At 34.1% G+C, this 25,453-nt stretch overlaps 2 protein-coding genes across 2 annotated transcripts in view; one reads left to right on the plus strand and one right to left on the minus strand.

The window, feature by feature from the left end:
* LOC113522343 (dynein axonemal heavy chain 2) overlaps positions 1-24,970 on the minus strand; it is an 82,013-nt gene extending 57,043 nt beyond the window's left edge. Inside the window, 27 exon segments of the mRNA XM_052899075.1 lie at positions 875-1,145; positions 1,509-1,642; positions 1,948-2,067; positions 2,373-2,598; positions 2,726-2,893; positions 3,873-4,040; positions 4,209-4,384; positions 4,461-4,615; positions 4,720-4,837; positions 4,913-5,074; positions 5,187-5,383; positions 5,841-6,089; positions 6,694-6,808; positions 7,476-7,715; positions 9,355-9,453; positions 14,564-14,689; positions 14,764-14,839; positions 16,674-16,768; positions 17,449-17,571; positions 18,793-18,939; positions 20,004-20,141; positions 20,231-20,435; positions 20,738-21,332; positions 21,820-22,101; positions 22,629-22,899; positions 23,039-23,196; positions 24,806-24,970. Of these exon segments, the coding sequence (XP_052755035.1) occupies positions 875-1,145; positions 1,509-1,642; positions 1,948-2,067; positions 2,373-2,598; positions 2,726-2,893; positions 3,873-4,040; positions 4,209-4,384; positions 4,461-4,615; positions 4,720-4,837; positions 4,913-5,074; positions 5,187-5,383; positions 5,841-6,089; positions 6,694-6,808; positions 7,476-7,715; positions 9,355-9,453; positions 14,564-14,689; positions 14,764-14,839; positions 16,674-16,768; positions 17,449-17,571; positions 18,793-18,939; positions 20,004-20,141; positions 20,231-20,435; positions 20,738-21,332; positions 21,820-22,101; positions 22,629-22,899; positions 23,039-23,196; positions 24,806-24,881 (4,890 nt within the window). The 5' untranslated portion in view covers positions 24,882-24,970.
* Positions 10,003-13,816, plus strand: LOC113512345 (DNA-dependent metalloprotease dvc-1). The gene is made up of 3 exons (XM_026896161.3): positions 10,003-10,264; positions 11,508-11,742; positions 12,072-13,816. Exons 1-3 carry the CDS (start codon positions 10,098-10,100, stop codon positions 13,692-13,694), a joined length of 2,025 nt encoding a protein of 674 aa, XP_026751962.2. The 5' UTR covers positions 10,003-10,097; the 3' UTR covers positions 13,695-13,816.
* Positions 24,971-25,453: the final 483 nt, after the last annotated feature.

The raw sequence follows: 25,453 nt of genomic DNA on the forward strand, positions 1-25,453 counted from the left end.
ATGACAACATATTGTCAATCAATCACCTGATAAAACTGACAACAACAAGTGCTATCTTAATCTATGACAACAGACAATTCTGAATTGCCAGACTAATCTATGTAAAACTACTGAAAATATTTTTATTTTTACAAGATTTGAATTGTGTATTGTGTGTGTAATGTTTAAGTTTTCTAAAAGTAGATTAATTATGCATCTCGAAGTTTTTCTTGGTAAAGCCAGGTTCAATATGCCTTTAATGTCATTGGTGTCGTTTCCAACTTTTACAATAATTTTAGCAAAAGCTTCTATCTAATCATATCCTAAAAAAAAAGAATAACACCACCAAAAATAATCGACATGAGCAGATTTTATTAAAGGTTTAAGTTAAAGTTACAAGGGCAATATTGAAAAAAGTATTTTTGGTAAAATTACAAATAAAATAAATCACGTACAAAATTTAAATCGTCATTTTCGATTCTGAAATCACCAGAACTTCCAGATTCCACATGTTGTTTGGGAAACACTTTTGATTATTTGATTTTTATTCTTTTATTTACTCATAAAATGAGTTGTACTAAATTTATATAAAATATATTAATATAAATTTAGTACAATTCATTTAAAAAAATAACACTGCTCTCGGGATATAGTTTGGTTTTAATTACATATAAATTAAAACCGCATATATGATCCAAATTTAACATTTCATGCTAAACAATGGATTGACTTCTAAGTATCTATATTCTACGTTTCCAAAACATTAAAAGTTACAACCTTATAACCGACAAAAAGATTTTTGCGTTTTTTAGTTTCATGACTTTACCTAGAAACAGTCGGTATATATATGGTGTGTTAAGTATCTTAATTAAAAATTTAAGAATACGTTACTTACCTTATCAATTCTTATTTTGTTAACATTGTCGAACAGTTTCTTTAGATGAACTTGTATTAATTGTGGTTTTTTAGAATTGCCAAGAATTTCTAAAAGATCATCATTTGATATAAAATAAAACCTTGGGAACAATTGTCGTTTAGTTTCTAGATACTTCTCCAGTGCTCTTAATATTCCATCAAGATTATCAACCATTTTATTAAGTTTATTGAAAACGTATGGTGCAGGTTTGTACAAACAAGCTTCTATAGCATCCTTGCCAGCATTCATACTGTTAATTAAGAAGTAAAGTCAGCAGTAATATCAAGAAGGTAGTAAGAGACGCTACTCTACATTAATGGATCGAAAAGTCCGAAATAAAAATTATTATTATTATAAATGAGGACGTGGATTCTAATTATAGTTAATATAAATGTGTGATGTGTGTGATTATGTAAAATTTACAAAAAAAAATTGTCAGTATAAAATTTTACAATTTACAATTAATTTGTTACTGGGACTAAAATACCTAAGCAGCTACTTTTCGAAAATTTTCCTTCTGATTACTAATACTCTGTTTTTGGGTCATCGTTATTGTTCAATTTGAAACATACTAAAGATGGATTATAATTATAAATGTATAACAATTATTTACTTGCTAGTTATTTCAGTCCAATCAGCAGTGAGATTATCAAATATTTGCACTTCACTTGGCAATTGTTTTCTAATATCTTCTCCACTGAAGATGCTTTCCAAATAAAGATACCTTCGTTGTACTTGTAAAGCAATCTATTTTAATAGAAAGGAAAATTATTAATTAGTTACGGTAGTATAAATAACCGATTCTATATCTAAAAAATTAAAGTTTAATATAGCTACAAATACAATAGAATACGTGATACCTTTTTTTCCTGTGGGTATCGTAACAGGCGGCTAAGGAAGGGCGAGGGATAGGCAGCAGCATTCTTTTAAAACATCTCCAAAGTCTAACTGCGGTTGCCAAGCGTGGCAATTTTTAGCAAAACCCTCTAAGGAGGAGGCTTATATTTAGCAGTAGGCAATTAAAGGCTAGTACGCTGATGATAGCTACAAACCTCAATACATTCTGCAATATATCCTAACGACTTTTCCCAATAATCTACTTCTTTTATGAAGGGTTCCACATATTTAGTAGACTTCATCGATGATAATTGAACTTGATGATCTTCCAAGAACTATACAAATTTTATAAATGTTATTTTAATTAAGTGTCTCAATGACTTATTATAAAAATAGGATGAAAAGAGAGTAATAAGTATTATAATTAGAATTAAAAGTATGCTATATAAGGGCATCAGTAAAGTACTTAAATAAAAATATCAATTAATTTATCTGCGTCGGTGTAAGAGATTTAAAAGTATTATTGCAATGATGTTGCCGAAGAGCACAATGTCGGGAAAAGCTTTAAATACGAGTTAATCCTTTATTGATATAAGTACTGGAAACGCAAGTTAGTCGAACATTTTATACTAAAGCGAACCTGCATAACATCTTCAACATTTTTTATTCTATACATCTCTCCTTTATGATGTTGCATTTCATATGTAGTATTCTTCCAAACTTCTCTAATAGTTTTAAGGCCATTTTCAATATTCAATTCCATAGTCGCAGCGTTTGATATTTCTGCAATATCTTCAGCGTAAGCTTGAAAATTTAGGCGCATTATTAGCTCTAGTTTGAAGTCTTCAGAATTTTGATCGAATTCTCTGTACATGCATAAGAAAGAAAACGGGCAATGAAATTAAAGATTTGTTTTAAAATTCCTAAATTTATTTTTAAAATAATAAGTAGGAATTTATTGATTTATTAATAAAAAAATCATTTGAGACTAACACCCCCATAAGTGTCTTAATCCTGTGCCAATGACGTTCTCTCATACATGGGTTTTTCAAGTCTCCAATCAATGGAAGGGTTCGGCAAAACGCATCAACCTTAACTCTGGTTATATCAATAATTTCCCAACCTTTATCTTTGAGCTGACGTGAAAGGCGATTGAAGTTCCTAAAAAAATTAATTTAATATTCATAATTGCTTAAGAATTTTTATTTGATTCATAAGATAAAATTGTATAAATATGCTCATGACTAAAAATTCTAATGAAGTAATCGGAGATATTTATCGACTGTTGGCCGTTACAGTGAACCAACATTGTAGTGTATTTATTTATTTATTTACTTTAATGAACAGAAAAGTTATGTACATATGGTACTTAAGACCGGACGATGTCCCTTACCAGTCAACCATTGGGCAAACTAAGAAATAAGTAGACGCTGCATTATTGAATTGAGGAAATATAAAAATTAATATCTAATATATTGTAAACATATAATTATTAATAATAATATATTAAACAAATATATACATACATAAATAAACACAACTGTATTAGTGGCGCAAATAAAACAATTTATGACTCAAACAGAATAACTAGCAAGGATAAGTTTAAAGGAAAGGGAAAACAGTGTGATTAGAGAGAAGTGTGGACTGAAAGACGATGTAGTGACAAAAATCGAAAAAGGAATGTTGCGTTGGTTTGGTCATTTGGAGAGGATGGATGAAAGAAGAATTACGAAAGAGATTTATCGAGCAAGAATGAATGGAGATGTCGGTAAGACGGACGTATGTCGACCAAATAGGCGACGTGCTGAAGAAGGGCCAAATTATAAACCCGTAACGACGAGCGTGTATGACAAGATTGATGAATGTGGAAGAAGCGAAAGAGGTTTGTTTGAATCGAAGCATTTGGCGTTCCATTGTTTCTGCCTACCCTAATGGGAGACAGGCGTGACAGATATGTATGTATGTATGTATGAAAGGGAAAAAACATAAATAAAAGGGAATGAAGTTTATAAATCGGCTTTTATAAATGACCAAAAAGTCTGACATAAAAATAATTATTATAAAGAAATAAAACATTTTGTAATTTTACGCGCACACGTGAAGCCGCGGATAAAAGTTTTAAATAAAAATATTTATTTACCGGAATAAAAACATAACGTTTTCCTCCATTTCATCAGTTTCCATCTCCCAGAATGTCTGGGTTTTATATTTCTCCCAGGACTCTTCCCATTGAAACACTAGGCCCCATACTTCTTCCAATTTCTCCAACTCCTTCTCCATTTTTTGAAGATCCAGATTCACTGGAGTCCTTTGGAGATGAGTATCAAGCATTAATGTAAATAACGTACTATAATTAACAACTCAGATATATGTATATAAGAATTCATAGGTATTCTGAACTAGTACATTATTATGTATATTGACTAAGATTCCATTCACTCTAAAATACATATAGATAAGTTACAGTAATAATTACGTTAAATTAAATACAGCTAGTCCATCTCGAATTTGTTGCTCTTGAGCTCGTAGTGCATTAAGTTGTTGTCTGAAAGCTTTGAGTTGAGACATAGCATCTTTACCACTTATATCCGAGCTACAAGGAGCAGTTCTATAAAAATCTTCGCAAAATTCTTTTGCAGCTTCTTTAAATACCTGATAATTATTTATTATAGAATTGGAAACTTAATATATTAATTAGAATAGGTTAGAAAAAAAAAATACAAAATACCTCCGCCTGTTCCAGAAGTTCAGTTTTAAATTTGTCTTTATTCATTTCTAAAGCTTTCTTAGCTTCTTCTAAAACAGTTAAATATTCTGCCCAAATTATAGGAATATTTTCATGACGTGTCACCATATCCGAACTTAGCTCCACTTCAAATTTTGCTACAATACAAATCAGTTAAAATTTATATTATTAGATTATCAATACAACATTGGATGTACTTCATAAACTAATGCTAAAGTATTTTAAATACAAGTAAAATTACCAAGCGTTATCATTTGGTCTGAGATTGGTGGAAAAGTTTTTTCAAATCGACTAACGTCGGACACTAAGCGTTCGTAAGTTGATATTGCAGTTGCAAGTTCTTTTAAATCTGCAGGCATCTGTAATAAAGCAAAAAAATATTAAATTTCATTTAACAATTCTTCAATAAACGTAAATAATTACTTCAAAAATACCTTCATGGCCTCCTCGCTGTTTTTTTCCACATAATAATAAACATTGTCAATGTCTTCTTCTGTAATCTTGCGGAGTAATTCTCCTAGTTTAACTTGCCATTGTAAGCAATGCGCAATAATTGACTTCTTCAGTTTGCTTGAATTTAGAGTTATAAAATGAATCTATAAAATATAAAAAGTGCTTTGATTAATTTTGGATGACCACATAACAATATGCATCTTAAGTGTTTATATTATAAAAATAGACAAACATAAATAAAGTTGATGGTGTAACCTGATTGATTGTTTCTTGAATTTGAACAGTATTCGCTAAGTTACTGTAATTAATAATTAAAGCGTCGAAATCAGCTGCTATATGCTTTTCTTTACGATATTGTTCCAAGAATTCGTTTTTATTTACTTTCCAAATGTGAGAATATGGATCCCACATTCGTATGTGATCATTCACAAGATTAATGTTGAATTCAATTTCTGAAATTAATCAAAATTAACACAGAATTAATATAAAATATTCCCTATTACCATTATATCAGTTATTAAATGTCTACTGTTGAACCTAGGTGTTCCCAATGGAGTGCCATAAGGCACGCTCTAGTACAGCCACCTGTATCCACACGATTCCCTCAAATGCATTTGAGGTTGTCACTCTATTTAATGACGAGTTGTCCTACACTATGTTTACTTTTACAGGCTCGTCACTCAAGAATCGTTTTTTCATCGATTGTAAGTTTCTAAGTAGTCTATTGTAACTAACTCAAGAATAAAAAGCATAACATAAAAAAATATATATAATACCAGTTTAGACACTAAGATTAATATAAAAAATAGCTGAAGATTCTTTCGTAAAGTATCTTCCAAAAATCAGGGAAAAGCCATTATTATAAAATTTCTTTTAAAATATTTACAATAACAACCACGTAGTATTTACCAGCGTCAATCAAAGATTGCAACTTATTACAATCTGGATCAATTTGTATAGCTTCGTAAAATCTCTTCAGTCCTGCCGACGGTAAGGCGAATTTCTCGTAAAGTCTTGGTATAGTACTAGTAATGTGAACAATTTCTTCAAGAATTGTATTAAAGGTGTCTCGTATCTCATGTGGTGTTGGCACGAATATTATTGTTTTATCACTTAAATACAGGTTCATTTTGATTAGTGGAGATGGTGCCATTGTTCCTAAAAATAATAATTATTGAATAATTTCTTATTTTTTTTATACGAGAATAAAAATAATATTTTAATTTTGATTTAATACTGTATTACAATATTATGATCTGATGTGATGTGTAACATGTCCTTGGTAGCCTTTGTTACAGACTTTTTCACATAGTTACACTTTTTTTTAATGAGTGAAAATGGAATAGTAATGGCCTACGCTAACTTGATACGCTGGCGGAGCACCAGTGAGGGGTGATCGATGAGAATGAAAACAGGCCAGTTAGCCCATCATAATAAATTCATAAGAAATTAACCATGAGAGTTTCCAGGAAAATCCGTGAGGAGGTCGATCTGGCTGGGTATATAACTAACAATCCCTTTCCTCCCTATATATTTATTAATATTAAAATTATAACTATTCAATCACTGTAATAGGAATATCAAATTTATAAAAGTGTATATAATTTAATAGCTTCCTCAGTTAGAGGCCCACCTGGGACTCATATGGGAACTACAGTTAAGTTTTGTAACTTACTTTTTTTAGTAAAGATTATAGATTATAGCTTGTTGTGTACTGATGTGCATAAGATGAAACAGGTATTAATTCAATGTATAAACATACCATCACCGTGAACACACTTGTACATATTCTGCATAGTGGCTTTGATAGCTAATCTTAATGCATCTTCTAAGAGACGATCAAATCTTCTTATGTATTTGACCCAATGTTCAGCCATCTGTCGAATTCAATATTATAAGAGATAAGGATAAATATTTCTAAGATTACAAAACAACACACGCAGTGAAGTAAAGTGGAAAATGTGATTTACACAGCGTTAGCACTGCGCCGTACCAAGTATTTCTACCACATACTGCTCCATATATTTATTACCTACCCCTAATTTAAGTTTTGTAAAGAAATTGTAATGTGCAAAATATTTATATTTTATTGATTTATTTATTCACAAAATAAATATACAAATATGCCTAAAAGTGATTATACGAGTACCACTGGACATAATATCTAATGGTATAATTACTCTTAAGTGTCTGGTCCCAAACAAAGTAGACTATCGAGTAGTTACTATATAATTTGATAGAAATAATTAATTGAAATTTCAATTTTTATTCCACAAGCGGAACTTCTGACAAAATAGTGGTGTTCAATCTTTGAATGTTAACAGTCACATATATACTAATGGTAGCAGATTTAAAAAAAAATTTAAACAGTGAAATGGACTTCCGCAAGATAACACCTTATATATCTAAATTTGTTTCTGTTATAAATTGTTATGTTGACAACATATATCCAGGCAAATAAATATTTGTATTATGCAGAAATTAAAACTAAAATCATGGTACGGTGAGACTGGCTTTACTGGAACTGATATACCATAAAAATACCTGAGTAATATAAGTTTCAAATCCTTCATATACAATAACGAGATACGTTATTATTTCCTTATACATATCTAGAATTTTATCAGCAGCTTCAATTTCCATGGTACGAATATTTTCTCGAAGTACATTTATTTCAAATATGTTATATATGTCAAATTCTATAAGCGGCGTGTCACATATTTTTTCCATTATTTTAACTAGATTAACATTACAGTTTTTATAAGTTGTCAAAAAATCTTGAAGCTGTAAAATAAATACTCGATATTAGTAAAATTTTGTATGATAAAATATAGTGTAGAGCGATTCAGTTCAAGAATTCAGGAATAATATTACTTGACAGGTATTAATAATTATAGTATAATCAGGGCTGTGCCTGGGTATATGGCCGCCTGCGTGCCAGTCTGTATGGCCGCCCCCAGGATAACATTAAAAAAAACTACTTTAATTTTTAATGTTTATTATTATACACAGGGCATCAAACCGGGAAAAAAATCAATCGGTCAATTGAAAAAACTATTTCGGCTCGTCGCTCGTGCAATGTTCGAAAAAATTCGGATTCGCTGCATGACTAGGTATATAAATACTACAACGACCTAATCAGTTTTTATACATTTCTTATTTCTGAGAAACTCTTTTTAGATAGATTAGATTAGAGAAACTGTTTTTACTTCGTATCTTAATGAAAACAAACCGATTGTATTTTTGCCCAGTAAACAACTTGTAACGATTTATCTTGATATATATTGTTGATATATCTTGCGACGTCCAGTTTTGCGGTCATCTGGAGGAGAAGGCTAAGATAGCTTCCAAAAAGTTAGGAGTGCTCAATAGGGTGAGACGATATTTCATGCCAGAACACCGCCTGAAATTATATAAAGCCCAAGTCAGGCCGCATATGGAATACTGTTCTCATATGTGGGCAGGAGCGCCACAGTACCAACTCCTTCCGTTAGACCGCATTCAAAGTCGGGCGGCTCGAATTATCGATAGTCAACGCCATATATACTGTCCGACTTAAAACCCATTGAAACTGCGCAGAGATGTTGCGTCTCTGTGCATCTTCTACCGAATTTATCATAGTGTTCTGAGGAATTGTTCGGATTGATACCTGCTGCTGATTTTCACCACCGTACAACCCGCCACAAACTAAAGTTTCATCCCAATCATCTGGACGAGTGGCGGTCTTCCACCGTGCGTTTTTCAAGGCACTTTCTTCCACGCACAACCATTCTTTGGAATCAACTTCCAGCAGCAGTATTTCCGAACCGATACGACAACATAACCTTCAAGAAAAGAGTATATTCCTTTTTAAAAGGCCGGCAGCACACCTGCAATGCCGCTGGTGTTGTGGGTGATCATGGGCGGCGGTAGTCACTTACCATCAGGTGAGCCGCATGCTCGTTTGCCCCCTGTGTTGTCAAAAAAAAAAAAAAAAAAACGATTTGGCCGCCTCTTAATTTCGGCCGCCTGCGTGCGGTGCACGCAATGAACGCCCGTCAGGCACGGCCCTGAGTATAATTAATATTTTAGTTTAGTTTATCTGTCTCTGCCTCTAACAGAACAGAAACATTGTACAGTATTTAATCTTAGACGTATTAGTGTGTTATGAGAAACCGGATAATGAAGATCTTGAGTCATAAATCTTTAAATTCGAATTTATTTGTAAAGGTAGTTTCTTAAATTTATGACTTCGTAATTTCATGTAAAGCAATATTATAGCCTATCGCTACGTTGCGATGGTCATGCAATTGTCATAAACAGATGTATTCATTCATCTATTATCGCTTATTCAGTGTTGAGGGTATGATTGTGGCAATGTTTGTATTTAAATTATAATATTATAACAAAATTACATATATTACAATTAAGTTAAAATACTAACTTCCCCGATTTGCGTTACGCAATCAGCAATATAAGAATCAGACATTGTGGAAGTCCAAGTTAATTTGGTAATTCCCGGTTGAACTTTTTTCTCACATGCCTGCAAAATAAATAAATGTTGTTAAGAAAAATATAATAAAAAAATATTTTTAAATCTGTGTATAACGAACAAATCTTTAGTAAAAATCTGTCTTCAAAAATATAATTCCTAATAAAAACAAAAATAAAATTAGTAAGCTTTAAAAGCTATAAAATTAAAAATAGAACAATATACGTTTTTTAAAATGTCTCATATTAAAAAGTACAATGCTTTTCTTAATAATTGTACGGAATTTTATAATTTCAAAGCAAAGTTTTTCATACATAAATACTAAATTTCTACTAAAATAGTAATTTTTATTAATCTATAGATTAAGGATAATGGGTCCCTGCTGTCACATTAAAGTACTTGACAGTACATAAATTCATTAATGTCATGTTTCCACAAAGAAGAAAAAAGTGTCATGTAAAATGTCAGCACTGTCACTCTATTCAAATTTTGTCTGAAGCAAGTGAATATGTATTCATTTTAAAGACTAGGCAGCATGGTCTCCGACCTTAGCCTGTTCCACAACGGAACAAACGTACTAAAAAAAAAAAAAAAAAGCAAGTGAATAAAAGAAATAAAGTTTGAAAATAAAAAACAATTTGAAACGCGGCAAAACTATTTATTCTTAAACTAAATATAAATGACATCTAAACACAATGTCTACTATGAACTTGGGCGACCCAGAACTGGAATTGATCGATCCTACTCCGAATGTACATATATTATTTTTACAATTCGACAAATTGTTTTTCAGTACAAAACTATCTAATAGAGTTGTGGTCAGGTGGAGCAAGAGGATGTATTCTTGTGCTGGTATATGCTCGTAAGTACAGTTGACACAAAAGAATCAAATCTATTCTCCTACTAATACACTATAAATTTGTAAAGATGTTTGCTATTTGGGTCATACTGAAATGGCACAACAGATTTGATGCCCCCCTCCCCCCCGGAGGGGGGATTGTTAGTAATGAGATTTAACAGCCCCATTGCTAGCAATACACCCTATCAGGTCAACCTCCACGCGGTTCCCCTGGAAGCCATAGCCATTTTAATTCAATTGATTACTATGAGCCAACTGACCTGCCTTCATCTTCACCTGTCACCCTTTACTATTACTCCTCCAGTGTATATCATAGCGCAGACAGGGTTAGCATACCATTTTCACCCATAAAAAAAAAAACTGATGGGAATTTAGTGAATAACAGAGTAATTTGACCATATTTGATACAGCTAATAATGGTAGAAATAGTGGAGATTTATCTACATATCAATTTATTTTTTATTTAGTTATGTTTAATTGATAAATCAAGTACACAAATTTTGCTAGGTGTGTGTTCTCTTTTAATGATCTATCTGGTTCTAGAGTAAGGAACGTGGGTTAAGCAAACCCCTGAGAGTGGCAGTATTTAACCAGTATCTCCTTGACAACTACAGTGTCTCTTTTCTTTTTCTTAAATAAGTTCTTCATTCTTTTTTTACCAACTTTACTCCCAATGCCAAAGCAGGCAGCTGATCAAAAACTTTGTGTAATATAAATAAAATTATATTATGCTGACCATCAAATAATTGGGATAAGGAAGAAGGGAACACTAATAAAGTTATTAAATTAATTAGAAAAAAACTACAAACTAGTTCTGAAGTCATAAATAATTTGTAGCTTATTAATTTGATGACAATGTAATGGTAATTCTGCCTGAGCTAATGGTATACACTGACAAGGCACCAGTGAGGGATGATAGATGAGAATGAAAAGGTAGAACAGTTAGCCTATTGTGATGACACCTGGAATTCAGCATGATGGTTTCCAAGAGGGACCATGTGGAGGTCAACCTGCCAGGGTACATTGCTAACAATGAGACTGGTAGTTGTGGACTAATAGTCCCTTCCCTCCCCAATAATATGTAGTTAAGTTAACCAGTTTGTAATTTCATGTTGCTTAAAAAAAAGATTTTTTAAGCAACATGACATTAGGTTTTACAGAGATCTGATATTTATATAAATTAAAAGATATATATATATATACAAAGAGGTAATTTTTGATATATTTGTTTAAATGTGTGTTATAGATATGAAGGAAGAGGGGGGCTCTGTGATATAGCACTTAGTGAACCACTGCTCAAGCTGCGTAGTCGTAAAGATCTCATCGAGACACTCCTCCATGAGATGATACATGCATATCTCTTCATCACATGCCAAGACCGGGAGAGGGATGGCCACGGTCCCAACTTCCAGGCTCATATGTACAGAATTAATAGATCTGCTGGTTTGAATATAACTATCTATCATGACTTCCATGATGAGGTAAGAATAATAAATAAAGAATTGAAATTACATTTACTAATATTGTTGTATGAATACTGTTGTATTTAGTGATGGCATAGGATATGCAATTGGCAAATAAAACAATAGCAGAGTGTCGATAATGTAGTAGCAAGTGAAAGAGTGTCACCTACCTTGGCATCTCACAGGTTTGCCACATTAAAATTTGATGAGATGTAATTAAATAACATGTTGCCTAAAATAATAAATATTGATGATATTTTCTCTTCACATTTGAACATTTATACAAAGATTGGAATAAAATTTTCATGTAAAATATTCAAGTAATTAAAGCAGCAAATATTTTTCAGGTAAAATTGTACCTAACACATTGGTGGAGATGTAATGGTCCATGTCAAACTAGGAAACCATATTTTGGTGTTGTTCGTCGTTCATGCAACAGTGCTCCAGGTCCTAAAGATTATTGGTGGTCAACACACCAAAGAACGTGTGGTGGCACATTTATTAAAATCAAGGAACCTGAAAAAAAGAAAAAAGCCTCTTCAAAAACAACTGCACCTAAAATAAAGGCTGATATTACAAAATATATTAATAATAACAATAAATTAATTGATAAAAATATTAGAACAATAAACAATATTTCAAAGGATGACCGAAAACCTCTTACGCCAATAATAAAAAACACTAAAACAATTTCCACTACCTCCGTTAAAAGTAATAGCAAAAATACAGTTGTTGTAACCAAAGGTGTTACATTTAGCCCTCAAAATAGCCCAAAGAAGACACATATTCCATTTAGTGGTACTGGTCAAACTATTGCTGGCAGTAGAAAACGGACTAAGTCAGTTGATGTAGTGGAGACTGTAAGAGATATTTGGGCGAAAAAATTCTTTCCTGGGAACACAAACAGCCCGCCTGATTCCCCAAAAGGAAAACAATTGATTCATAATAATTCAGTATCTGGTACAAGTAATTTAGTGAAGCCAAGTAAAAATAAATCTAATTCAAATATTGATTCTCCTCCAGTGAAAGTGAAGAGAATTGATAATTACTTTAAAAATACAGCAACTTCTGTATTGAAAGATGTATATGGACAAGACTTCAAAGTATGTCAAACAGATCATAATAAAAAGATTGTAGCAGTACCTGTAAAAACCGATTTGGTAGCGTGTCCTGTATGTAAAGAAAAAGTAGTTAGTGATCTAATAAATAGGCATTTAGATGAATGTTTAAATAAGGAAGTAATAGAGCAGTTAAGTCAAGATGACCAAAGTGCTGTTGTTCAACCAATACAATCTAGTCAATCTATTGAGAAAAACTATCCAGTTAAACCCATAAAAATTGAAGACACTAAAAAATACGAAAATGTTTATCCAAAACGTAATATTTCCATTGATTTAACGAATATAGAAATTGAAAATACTCAAATTAAAAAAGAACTTTCTCAAGATTCAGGTCAAGTCGACTCTGTATCATTCGACCCAGTTGATGTTAAAGTAAAATCGATTGTCAAAAAGATAATGTTTGATAAACAAATTAGGAAATCTGATAATTTTATAGTCCCTGTGGAGAAGACAAAAGAAGTAGATACCGCATTTGTACCATCATTCCCGGACGATGTCGCGACAGAGACAATAATTCCATCTGTGAAGATTGAACCGGGCACTAGTAGGGATATTGTTAGAGAATCAACTAGGCAAAAATGTCCTTGTTGTGGATTGGAAATTGAGAAAGAAATAGGAGAGCATCTTGAAGATTGTATTTCATTTTTCAACAACAACACGACTATTCCTATTGAAGGCGCCTCCACTAGTTTCGCTAACAACACTATTATAATTGATGATGATGAAGATGATATATTTGATGATACAATGACTATGAATGCTACCGGGACCAAAACACCTTGCCCGTGCTGTCTTGAGATGATTGAAACGGCAGATATGAATGCACATTTGGATGAATGTTTAAGTTAAAAAATAATTAATTTCAAGTTTGATTTATCTATGAATTTTAGGTTGCCTAATTAGTTGTTTATGCCAAGAATTTATCAATCGTTATTAATTATTAATTATTCCAATTATGTTATTATTTCTCTATGACCTTATATACTTAATGAAAATAATGTGATATTAGAATAAACATTTTTTTATAATGTTTGTGTATCAATCTGTATAATGACGTAACAGTACAGTTTTTTTTTTATGAATAATAATGAAATGGTAACTCCTGCCTAACCGCCTGCGCTAACGGGATACCCTGGTGGGACACCAGTGAGGGATGATAGGTTAGAATGAAAATGAAAGGGCAGGTCAGTTAGCCCATCGTGATGAACGCACCTGAAATTCGGCACGTTGGTTTCCAGGAGGGACCACGTGGAGGTCGACTTGACAGGGTATATTGGTAACAATGGGACTGGTAGTCTGCATTACTAGCAATCCCTTCCCCTCGGTAACAGTACAGTTACATCACTGCATATTATAAAACAAAGTCCTCTACCGCGTCTGTCTGTTAGCGTTAGGGTCCGAAAGTTTAGATAGTGTATGAATGTAAATTAATATTATGTATAACGAGGAAAGACGATAAATTTTTTGTTTGTTACGATTTAACTTAAAAACTACGGAACCAATTTTACCATAAGCTACATCTCTTCGGAGTAACATTTTCTGTAAAAAATCCGGGGCTGGTTGATAGTATTTTATAAAAGTTTTATCTATAGGAAAAAATGGTATTTGTTGATAAGCGTAAGTGCGTCATTATAAATTACAATAGCTGGCAATTTTTTAAATCGATAACGGTTTGTCGGATCAATAAGTTTTAAATATGAGGTGATCTAGTTGCTTACCGCTGTCAGAGGCTTGAAAAGCAGCCGCTCTTCATCAGACAAAGAATCCAATATTTTATTGTATCCCTTCACCACAGCTAGTACACTTTCATAAACATAGAATACTGTCTTGCTTTTCATATATACCTAAAGAAATAAATATGTATTAAGTCAAGTGACGCCGGTAAATTATATCTTCGTTTTTAATAAGTATATATTACCTGGAAAGCATGAAGAGGCAAGTCCATTTCCAAATTCTCCCAATGAGCAGCCTCTTTGCACAATTCCAAAATATTTCTAAAAACAAAATTTATTCTTGTATATAAAATTCTCGTGTCGCGGTGTTTGTTACCAAATTCCTCCAAAACGGTTTTACCGATTTTTATGAAATTTTGTGTGCATATCGGGTAGGTCTGAGAATCGGCCAACATCTATTTTTCATACCCCTCAATGATAAAGGTGACCCACACCTAAATATGATTTTTTTACTTTTTGGACAATTTTTTTATTTTTATTTTATTATGATTAAGGATTGAAAAATACATACAAATTCAAATTTTCACGTTTTTATGATCAACCCCTGTTTTTTAATCACGATTTTTATATACCGCAATAAGGTTGCAAGATGGCAATCCAGTATTATAATTGTAGTACGATATATTTTCATGTATAGTTCTCGAAATAATGTACATGGTAAAACAACGTTTGCCGAGTCAGCTAGTAAAACTATATAAAAAATTGATCACAAAGACAAAGACCTACCGCATATGCTTAGGATATTTGGTTTTTTTTATACTATTATGATATGGTGGCAAACAAGCTGATTGTAAATGGGGTTACCGCAGTCTATAGACAACGCGCGCCTACCCTTAGCTCTGAAACTCGATTGACCTCTCATGGGCCTGACAATGTGGCATTTACAGCCTTCACAATGAGCGACATGGCGCCTGAACCGCAATTGCGTTACATCATTACCGCAGCTTACCCCGACTTAAGACTACGATTTCCATGGTGAGGATTTGAAGAATAAGTGCAGCTCCCTTCCCCATCTCAACTGCTCACCTGTGTAGAAACGGACTCCCCTACCTTATACTCCCATTTTGAAGAATCCACGCTGGAGTTTCTACGGAAAGCCACGGCAGGAAGATCGGAAGGATATTTTGACAAAATTAGCATTCGTGTAGCTGACTTGCATACAATTTTAGTTATTTTATAATCATTGGACTAAAATGTACTAATAGGTGAGGTTAAAACGAAGTTTGTCCGTGGACAAGTAATCTTTTATTAAGAGCATTTTCAAGAAATTAATACTGTTATCTAGTACGGGTAGCTAATAAACAACCTCAAGGTAGTATGATTTATTTAAAAATAAATCTATCAACTTAGAAACCTACTTCCCGTTATCACGCAAGTGGTTGATGATAAATCTATCGATAATACGAGAGCAAAGAGACGGCAACATTCAGTGTCTCGGTTTCTTTTAATGTGCGATAACGAAAACGTATCTATAAATACACATATGTATTTGTCAATTGTCTAAACGAATATACTAATAGCAAACTAAACTGTAATGTATTCAAAAGATATGTTTACGCTATCATCAAGTGTAAAATAGAACGAGTACGCCGCACTATAACTGTTAAATTCCTAGCTTTGACTTCCACTAGGCTTTGCCCAGTGTGGGGTCATAGTTATATTGTACTACAGGCTAAATTTGTTTAAGGAAAAAATAAAGTTATTATTAGAAAGCAATATCTTATTAATGAATACATTTACGCTACTAAATGAGAGAGAGAGAATGAAAAATAAGGAATAACATTTCTCAGGTAGCGTTAAAGTAATTATTTCACCATCACCAAAGCTGTTAATTGTTCATTGTTAAACATAGCCTTTCCCATAGGAGAAGTTTTGACAGTGGCTGTCACGCTTGGCAGACGGGTTGACAACCGCAGTTAGGCTTTTAGTGACGTTTTAAGAAGGACGCTGGTGCCTATTCCTCGACCATTTAGTTCCCTTACTCGCCTCTTACAACACCCATGGGAAACAAAGGTGTGGTCTATTCTATGTCGGAATCATACAGCAAGATTCATTCAAGTTAGACCTAAATTCAACGATACTCTAATTTACTTACACGTCAATATTACACTCAAGTAAACCAGGGTTTTCTACGCTCTTCCGCATCAGGGTTTTATTCAGGCCCGCTCCACATTTTTCATCGAAATTGTGCTGGCAATAACAGAAATAGGCTCTCGAAAAATTTTGGTTATGATTATAGTTTAAGGTTTTGTTTTACAAAAGGACAGACTTTAATCGTTATAAATTTTGTGTGAGACCAAAAAATATGAAGTTTAAAACCTCAAATAGATATTTTAATAATAACTTATTATAGAAATTATCATCATCATCATAGCAGCCTTTAACTGTCCACTGCTGAACATAAGCCTCTCCTTATGGAGTTTTGCCAGTAGTTGCCACGCTTGGCAGACGGATTGGCAACTGCAGTTAGGCTTTGGAGATGTTTTAAGAGGTACGCTGCTACATCCCTCGCCCTTCCTTAGTTGCCTCTTACGACACACACGGGAAAGGAAGGGGCGGCCTATTCTATACCGGGACCATAAGGCCAATAGAAATTATACAAACTGGGGGGAAAGGGATTGTTAGCAATGGAGTTTGATAGCCCCATTGCTAGCAATATGCCTTATTAGGTCGACCTCTACGTGGTTCCCCCTGGAAACCATCGTGAACAATTCTTGTTGAATTCGTCACGATGAGCTAACTGACCTACTTCATCCTCACCTGTCGTCCTTCACTGGTGCCCCGCCGGTGTATACCGATAGCACGGGTGGGGTTACCATTCCATCATCATCCATAAAAAAAAAATTATACAAACTGAAAAAAGTCAGTACCGTCCATGATATGAAGAGTTCTCTAACAGCGACATCGATGGCCCCCACGAGTCTGTTGACATGCATGATTACATCCTCGGAATTGCTGCAAGGCATTAGCCATACAGATGCGTCAGTCATCACCTAAAAAATGATTATTTAAATGCCCACGTAATACTCAGAGAGAGGGTATCCAGAATGGGAAGAAATCCCATTGCTAGCAATATACCCAACCAGGTCGACCTCCTCGCGGTTCTCCCTGGAAACTATCATGGTTTATTCTTGATGGATTCATCATGATTGGCTAACTGGCCTCTTTTCATCTTCATCGATCACCCTTCACTGGTGCCCCGCCAGCGTGTCCCATTAGCGCAGGCGGGGTTATCATTCCATTATCATCCATCAAAAAAAATACTCAGAGAGGAAACAATACAATGTTGTAAGCAAGATGTCAAGTATGAATGTGGATTTTTTATGCAACTTAAAATGGCAAATAAGCTGACGGCCCACCTGATGGAAAGTGGTAACCGTCGCCTATAGACATGAGCAGTACCATGGACATAACAGAGTATACTGTTTCGCCCATGATACCGCCCATGTGTTGCCATTCCTGAGGACTCAGGTGTTATTCCTCTGTACCCAGTAAATTCACGCCATATCCCACCCTTCAAACCGAAACACAGCCATGCAAACACAACTACTTCACGGTAGAAACACGAATGGGACAGAGGTACCCAAGCAATCGACTTTTATACAAAGTCTCCCACTGCTGAACATAGGCCTCCGTCATAGATTGAGAGGTTTTGCCGGCAGTTACCACGCTAGGCAGCCGGGTTGGTAACCGCAGTTAGGCTTTGGTGATGTTTTAAGTGGGACGCTGCTGCCCATCCCCAAAAAGATATAGGAAAACGATAGTAAGGTAATTTTTTTTTAACATAGACGCTAGGTATGCTGTTTTAATTGAAATATCATTGATTCTATCCACTTTAAACAAATTGCAAATAAATATATACTGATAGATACATTTTCATAAGAAAGAATAAGTTGCCAGACGTTGCTGTTTCTCAGGCATGTAGTAGCAAAAACGTATCTATCGACATATTCATTTGCCACTCGTCTACGAGTGTTTTATTAAATTGATGACAATGGAATGATAACCCCACCTGCGTTAATGGTATTCACTAGGGGCACCAGTGACGGATGATAGGTGAGGATGAAAGCAAGCCAGTTAGTCCATCGTGATGGAATTCAGCATGATGGTTTGACCAGGTGGAGGTCGACCTGGTTAGGTATATTGCTAGTAATGGAGGCCTTAGTCTCCATTACTAATAATCCTTTCGCCCTCATCTACAAGTATTGCCTTACCTTCTTCAAGTAAAGAAGTCGATTCTTCCTCATTCGCTGAACAATAGCCCTGCCGGCGAAGGCGGGAAGGTCAGCGGGGTGCTGACTGCGAGTTGACACCATGTCCTTCTTTGCCTCTTGCACTTCTTCACTGAACATTGCCCATACCTAAATAGAAAACATAGAAAACAAACATGCTAACACCTAATATATAATAAAATAAAAATATATAATCAATCAAGGGCTTTGGCCGCCAGATGATGTGTGGGCGGGCGAGGGCTTCGGGGCGTACCCCATTACCCCGGCTTCTACTCCGGACGCGACAACCACCGGGTCGCTGGATTTGCAGCCGGCATACACTGTTGGCCTGTGTATGCCGGCGTGGTGAATAAATAAATAAATAAATGTTTTCAATAAACAAAAATATTAAGTAGTATAGTAGTTAAGTATTTAGTAGGTTTCAGATTTAGATATTATTATATATTCCTTTTTGTTGCCTGGTGTTTATAAAACACGCTTGTTATATATATATATATATTTATTAATTATATTAATTTAAGTGAAAATGTCGTCTTTTGACTTGTGGTGAGATAATACTCACCAATATTTATTATATACATTTATCAACTTTATAATATATGTCAAATTTTATAATATAATTAAATTTTAAAAACAAGCAGACAAACATTTTGTTATATATATATATATATATATATATATATATATATATATATATATATATATATATATAACATGGCGCTTGGTCAGGTTCAATCGCATAAGATGCGCGCGATTGCGCGCGCATCTTGCGATAATAAGTTTAATAAATATTCATACGTATTGTTAATATTTTAATCTCTATAATTTTTTGAAAGGAACAATAAAGACTTTTCGTTCATGTATTCATGCTTGTGTTTGGAAGAGGGTCTGAAAAAACTTAAAGTAACGGTAGGGATCATAAATCTTTAAAGTTATAGCTGTTACTTCATTAGAAAATATTCACATTACATAGAGCTTTACTTATAATAAAAAAATAATATCACTTTTTCTTAGGCAAAGCAATTAACTGTTATTTCTTAGTATTATATTTTTTTCAAAATTTTAAATATTATTCTTTAACTTCATTTTTATATATATATATAAATTTTGTCAGAAATATATATATATATATATATATATATATATATATATATATATATATATATATATATCGTCTATCAATGCCTTTTTACCTCGGCAGTTTTTCTTTTAAAGATACGCTTCAAATTTTTCCTTTTCGAATAATTATTCAACGAATACAAAGCAACCACGGCTTCTTCCACGTGATTAACACCTTCAAACACTGTCTCTACAAGATTTTCTATTATTATCTGTAATTCAAAAACCACAAAGAAAATAATAATTAATATTTTTCTTTTTGATTTTGGATCCTTTTAAATTCCTCAATTTCTTATTTTACCTCGATATCTTTAATAACAGTCCTGAATTGCAATATGTCATCGTACCACGACGGTGCTTGAACGTCGAGGATAGAGTAGGACACCCGTTTAACATTATTCAGTGCATCTTGGAACATATGCTCTATCTGATCGCACTTAGCTTCGAATTTATCACCGTGAGCGCCACCAAACATGGGCCTGTTGATGTTTTCCATTTCATCGATTCTAAAATGACAAGATCCAATCAGAGATTATCAAATGATTTTTACAATTTTCAAGAACAAAATTTCAATTTATAATAACTTGCAAATGAGATCCCGGTTTCGATTCTCGGTCAGGCCAATTTAGATTGGTCTGGATACCTCCAGATTTTTGGTGTCTGGTTTCACTTAACTTCGATCTATTCAAAGACTAAGCGACTCATGTCATTGTGTAGCACTTATTGACAAGATCGAAGAGTTACATTAGATAGCCTAGGTTCAAATCCTGTTCTGGCGTGAATCTTACACAAAACCGAAGTATCCTACCTTCCAAATATAATCATGCAATTACACACATCCAACATATCGAAGCATCTTTGCACAAACGAGTCGATATAATTGAAAATCGATCCCGTATCTAGCTCCCAACTATTAGGTTTCATTTCGTTATGAGCTTCCGCCATCGTATCGTATATTTCCCTATATTTCTTGCAACAATCAATGCATTTACTAAACTCTCCAAGGGCTTTTTTTGTCGCGCCACCAAATAATTCATCAAGATTTATATACGTTCTGCAGAGAATGATGATTTGATTGCTTAGAGCTTTGAAAAGGTTAGTGATACGTGTCTCTGAGTTGTAGTAAGGAGATTCCATCCAGATAAATCTAAATAGGTTGATAATTTGGGGAATATGCTTAGAGATCTCGTCAGGGTCTACGACGCACTCCAATATGGCGCACGGTTGTTTGATAACTTGAAGGTATTCTATGTTGGAGGTAGCTTCGTTTATCTTCTGGACGATCTCTTCGCATAGAGACTGAAACTGGTGGATAAACGTAGAGTGTGTAGTTACTAGGATTTTCGTGATATGTTTAACCGCAGGGTTTTTCAGTTGATGACGTAGAGAACTGAGATTCTCATCTGTAAACAGTTTTTTTTTACCAATAGAAAAGTTTTAAATAATTTTAAGTAGTCATAATCATCATCATCATATCAGCTGTTAATTATCCACTGATGTACATGGGCTTCACCCATAAAGGGGGTTTGCACATTATTACTATTGATACATAGAATATTCAATGATAAAATATTTTAAAAGAACGCCATGGCATTAAAAATCTGCGTTCATAATAATTATGTATAAGCATATGTGGTTAATATGTCTTTTATGCAACTAAAAATGGCAAATAAGTTGACGGGTCACCTGATGAAAAGCCGTAACTGTCGCTTATAGACATGAATAATATCCTGGACATAACAGAGTTTGAGTTTCTGTACCCAGTAAATTCACCAGAGATACTCAAGCAAACGACTTTTGTACAAAGTCTCCCTCCGGTAAAATATAATATCCAATCTTATATAAATATAAAATCTTTATTAAATTCAATTTAAATTATCTACAACTTACGTCTGTACACCCAGAAGTCATATTCATCGCTCGGACACAGAAGTTCCTTCTGCGAAGCGACGAATGCTTGGTCCTCTATACAGGACTTGATCTGATGTGTCCAGTACACCACGACTCCTTCTAACCTTTTAACTAGTTCGCGGTCAGCACTGGCCGCCTCAAAAGACAATTGTTGGCCTTCTCGAGGTATGTACAGGACAGTAAGACCAAGCATTTTGTAGTACATGTCAGTGAGTTTTGCAAGAAATGTGTGTATGTGGGAGCAGAATTCACTTTTTACACCTGAAAGGAAATAAGTTTGGTGATATTGTGTAACAGAGGAGTGAAAGTACTGCATAATTTCTTAATTCTCAGGATTGACAATGCGTGAAGGGTGCAAAATAGGCTTTGCTAATCACATTTCTTATGCATTATGGGCACAAGTTTAAAAGATGATAGTTTGCCACGGTGGATATGGCGTGGTATGCAGTTTTATTTCGATTTTTTCTCGTCTAGCATTGATATTATGTTTTATTTTATTCATCTTTTAGATCATCCTTGTACTCTATTACAATTAAATGTATCAGAACCCAGGGTCGGACTGGCTGGAAGGACCCGGGTGGCTGACCACAAGCACGGGGTCTGAGACCAGATGATGTACAACAGTGTAGTATAGTTGCATCAGTTGGTAGCGGCACCGTAAGCCTCGTAAAACAGGCCCATGAGGAGCCCACGCAGGCTAGAGTCCGGCTGGCAAATGCCACCTTGACTATATGGCCAGCCCGACGCTGTCAGAACCTTCTACCTATTATAAAATAAATTGTACTCACTGTCAGGCCACGTGTTTATAGCGAAGAAATACGGCGCGTACACGTACTCCAAAATCTGTATCATGTTCGCTTCTACAGAGTCTACAAATGTTCCAAATACTATGTCATCATGGAAGCTTTCCGCTTTAAACACAAAATCGGGTTGTCGCAAGAAGTAAGTCAGGTCGAAGACTGGCGATAGTGGTATATCGGACGTTGCTTTTAGCTTGTCGCCTTTGAAGTACACGCAGAGGATAAGAGCTCGTGGCTCTAAAAACCACTCTTCAATAGCCTGTTTTAAAAAATACATTAAATTAATATGTTAATGTTTATTATTTTCCGACGAACTTACGCTTATTATGAGATATAGTAACTATCGAGTAATTTTTAATTGAAGGTATCTACTTATTAATTTGTTAATGGTCTCATACATGTTTCACATCATCGGTCCAGTCTTCGTCGCGTAAATCGTAGAGGGTGGTCATCCTCATCACGTACGATACCAGCTTCTCCAACTCATCGGGAGGGTATGTGGGCTTGACGGGGAGCTCGGCGAGTTCCCGCTCCAGCTGCGCCAGGCGTTCGCGCTCTTCAAGAGTTGGGAAAAATTTGAATATGGGTATTGACTAATCTAACATTAACCCGGAGGGGGAAAAGAGATTGTTAGTAATGGAGACTGAGAATCCCATTGCTAGCAATATACCCAACCAGGTCGACCTCCTCGCGGTTCCCCCTGGAAACTATCATGGCTGATGAATTCATCATGATGGGCTAACTGTCCTGTTTTCATTCTCATCTATCACCCTTCACTGGTGCTCCGCCAGCGTATCCCGTTAGCGCAGGCGGGGTTATCATACCATTTTCACCCATCAAAAAAAAACCCTCTGAGCGGGCATCCCGCGATTTCCGCCTGCAGTATTTACTAGTTTAATTTTACGCATCCCGCCATTTCGACGCGCTCGTTTTTTTATGTTTATTACATCAATAATGTTATCCTTTGTACAAAAATCGATTGCTTGGGTACCCCTGTCCCATTCGTGTTTCTACCGTGAAGCAGTTGTGTTTGCATGGCTGTGTTTCGGTTTGAAGTGTGGGATATGGCGTGAATTTACAGGGTACAGAGGAATAACATCTGAGTCTTCAGGAATGGCAACGCATGGGGGTATCGTGAGCGAATCAGTATACTCTGTTATGTCCATGGTACTGCTCATGTCTATAGGCGACGGTTACCACTTTCCATCAGGTGGGCCGTCAGCTTGTTTGCCATTCTAAGTTGTATAAAAAAAATTTATATTGTTTCCCAGAATCTCGCTAGATGGCTAAATACTCATACTGCTATTATTTGTCGAAGCAAAATATTTTATTGTTGTGAAAAAAAAATACGCGGTCAGAGTATTAGAAGGTCAAAAATGAGATTATACGAAAAGTATGTAAAAATCTTTATTCGGATTATGTTACGTTGATTGCAGACGGTTAACGTTATTCGTTTACCATCAGGCGGGCCGTATGCTTGTTTCTGTAGCATAAAACGTAATTGTTTAAGTAAGTAATAAAGTACCGTATAGAATATATATTAAGTACATATCTACTTAAATAATTTTTTTTATGCAACTTACAATGGCAAACAAGCTGACGGCCCACCTGATGGAAAGTGGTAACCGTCGCCAATAGACATGAACAGTACCATGAACATAATAGAGTATACTGGTTCGTCCATGATACTGCCTTATTCGTAAACAATAATTATTTACGTAAAAAAAATATATGTTAATACACTTTAAGTAAAAAAAAATATTGTATTATTTTTTAAATGTATTTTTTTTTTGTTTATTTAAATAACTGTATTGACCAAATAGAAACTAAGACTGTTAAGATTTCTGTAATAAGACTGATCGGTCTTATTTAAAACTTACGATAACTAATCAATAAATAATGAATGAATGAATGAATAAGTATACTTTATTTGCATTATACAATATAGGAAATAAGCAAGACAATTTACAAACACAACGATACAATTGTATAAGTACAGTAAGGCGGTCTTATTGCTAAGAGCAATCTTTTCAAGACACCTTTAGGGTAACGGACTAATTGTTGTACAAGTAGGTATGATAGTTTTGTATAATTAAGAAAGTTAACAGCGTAAAACATTAAGGAAAATAATCTTAAGGCTTTGAAGATATTTTGCTAATTTTTACCTCTTTCTTCTTCCGAATCATAACTCAAGTCGTCGCTCCATGCCACTTTAACTCTCTTTTTAACTGTTTCCGCCATATTAACTGTGCTACCAATTAACACTTAATTAATAACTAAATAAGTCCTATGTTATTATAAATTCTTGAATGCTAAACGTAACTATTAGAATTACAATCAATTCAATCGTTTCTAGGCAATAAATAAAAGAATAACAATAGATTTCAAATTTCCCGCCACTTTTAATACTTATTAAAACTTATTTTATTTCTCCAAATGTAAGCTGCCAGTATTATATACAGGAAATAGTCTTTAAATAGTTGGAATAATTCAATAAAGAGTATTAAATCATTGTTAAAGTGGAAAAATATTTACACCAAAGAAATATGTATGTGCTACAAACATTCCTCAATGATATAACGTTACTATGGTTACCGGGGGCATTGCCCTCCAACAACCGACATCAATTTATTAGCTATTTGAAAAAAAAAAGAAAGAAAAATTTTTATTCAAGTAAATCTTGATTTAAGTAAATAAATAATTAGATTAAATAATTTTTTATAAGTAATTTTTTTTCATTACTGGGCGGTATTTCGTTATTTGGAACGCAAGTTCAGCCAAGAAGAACGAGTAATAAACTCAGCTGTTGCTTT

This window comes from Galleria mellonella, unplaced genomic scaffold (assembly GCF_026898425.1).
Source record: "Galleria mellonella isolate WM207_F2 unplaced genomic scaffold, CSIRO_AGI_GalMel_v1 utg56, whole genome shotgun sequence".
NCBI classification, from domain to species: Eukaryota; Metazoa; Arthropoda; class Insecta; order Lepidoptera; family Pyralidae; genus Galleria; species Galleria mellonella.

Excerpts from the sequence above, each read along its gene's own strand:
- LOC113512345 (XM_026896161.3), top strand. The coding sequence starts at position 10,098 with ATGTCTACTATGAACTTGGGCGACCCAGAACTGGAATTGATCGATCCT. Across the intron at positions 10,265-11,507 it reads TCTTGTGCTGGTATATGCTC|ATATGAAGGAAGAGGGGGGC; the intron begins GTAAGTACAGTT and ends TGTGTGTTATAG. Across the intron at positions 11,743-12,071 it reads ATCATGACTTCCATGATGAG|GTAAAATTGTACCTAACACA; the intron begins GTAAGAATAATA and ends AATATTTTTCAG.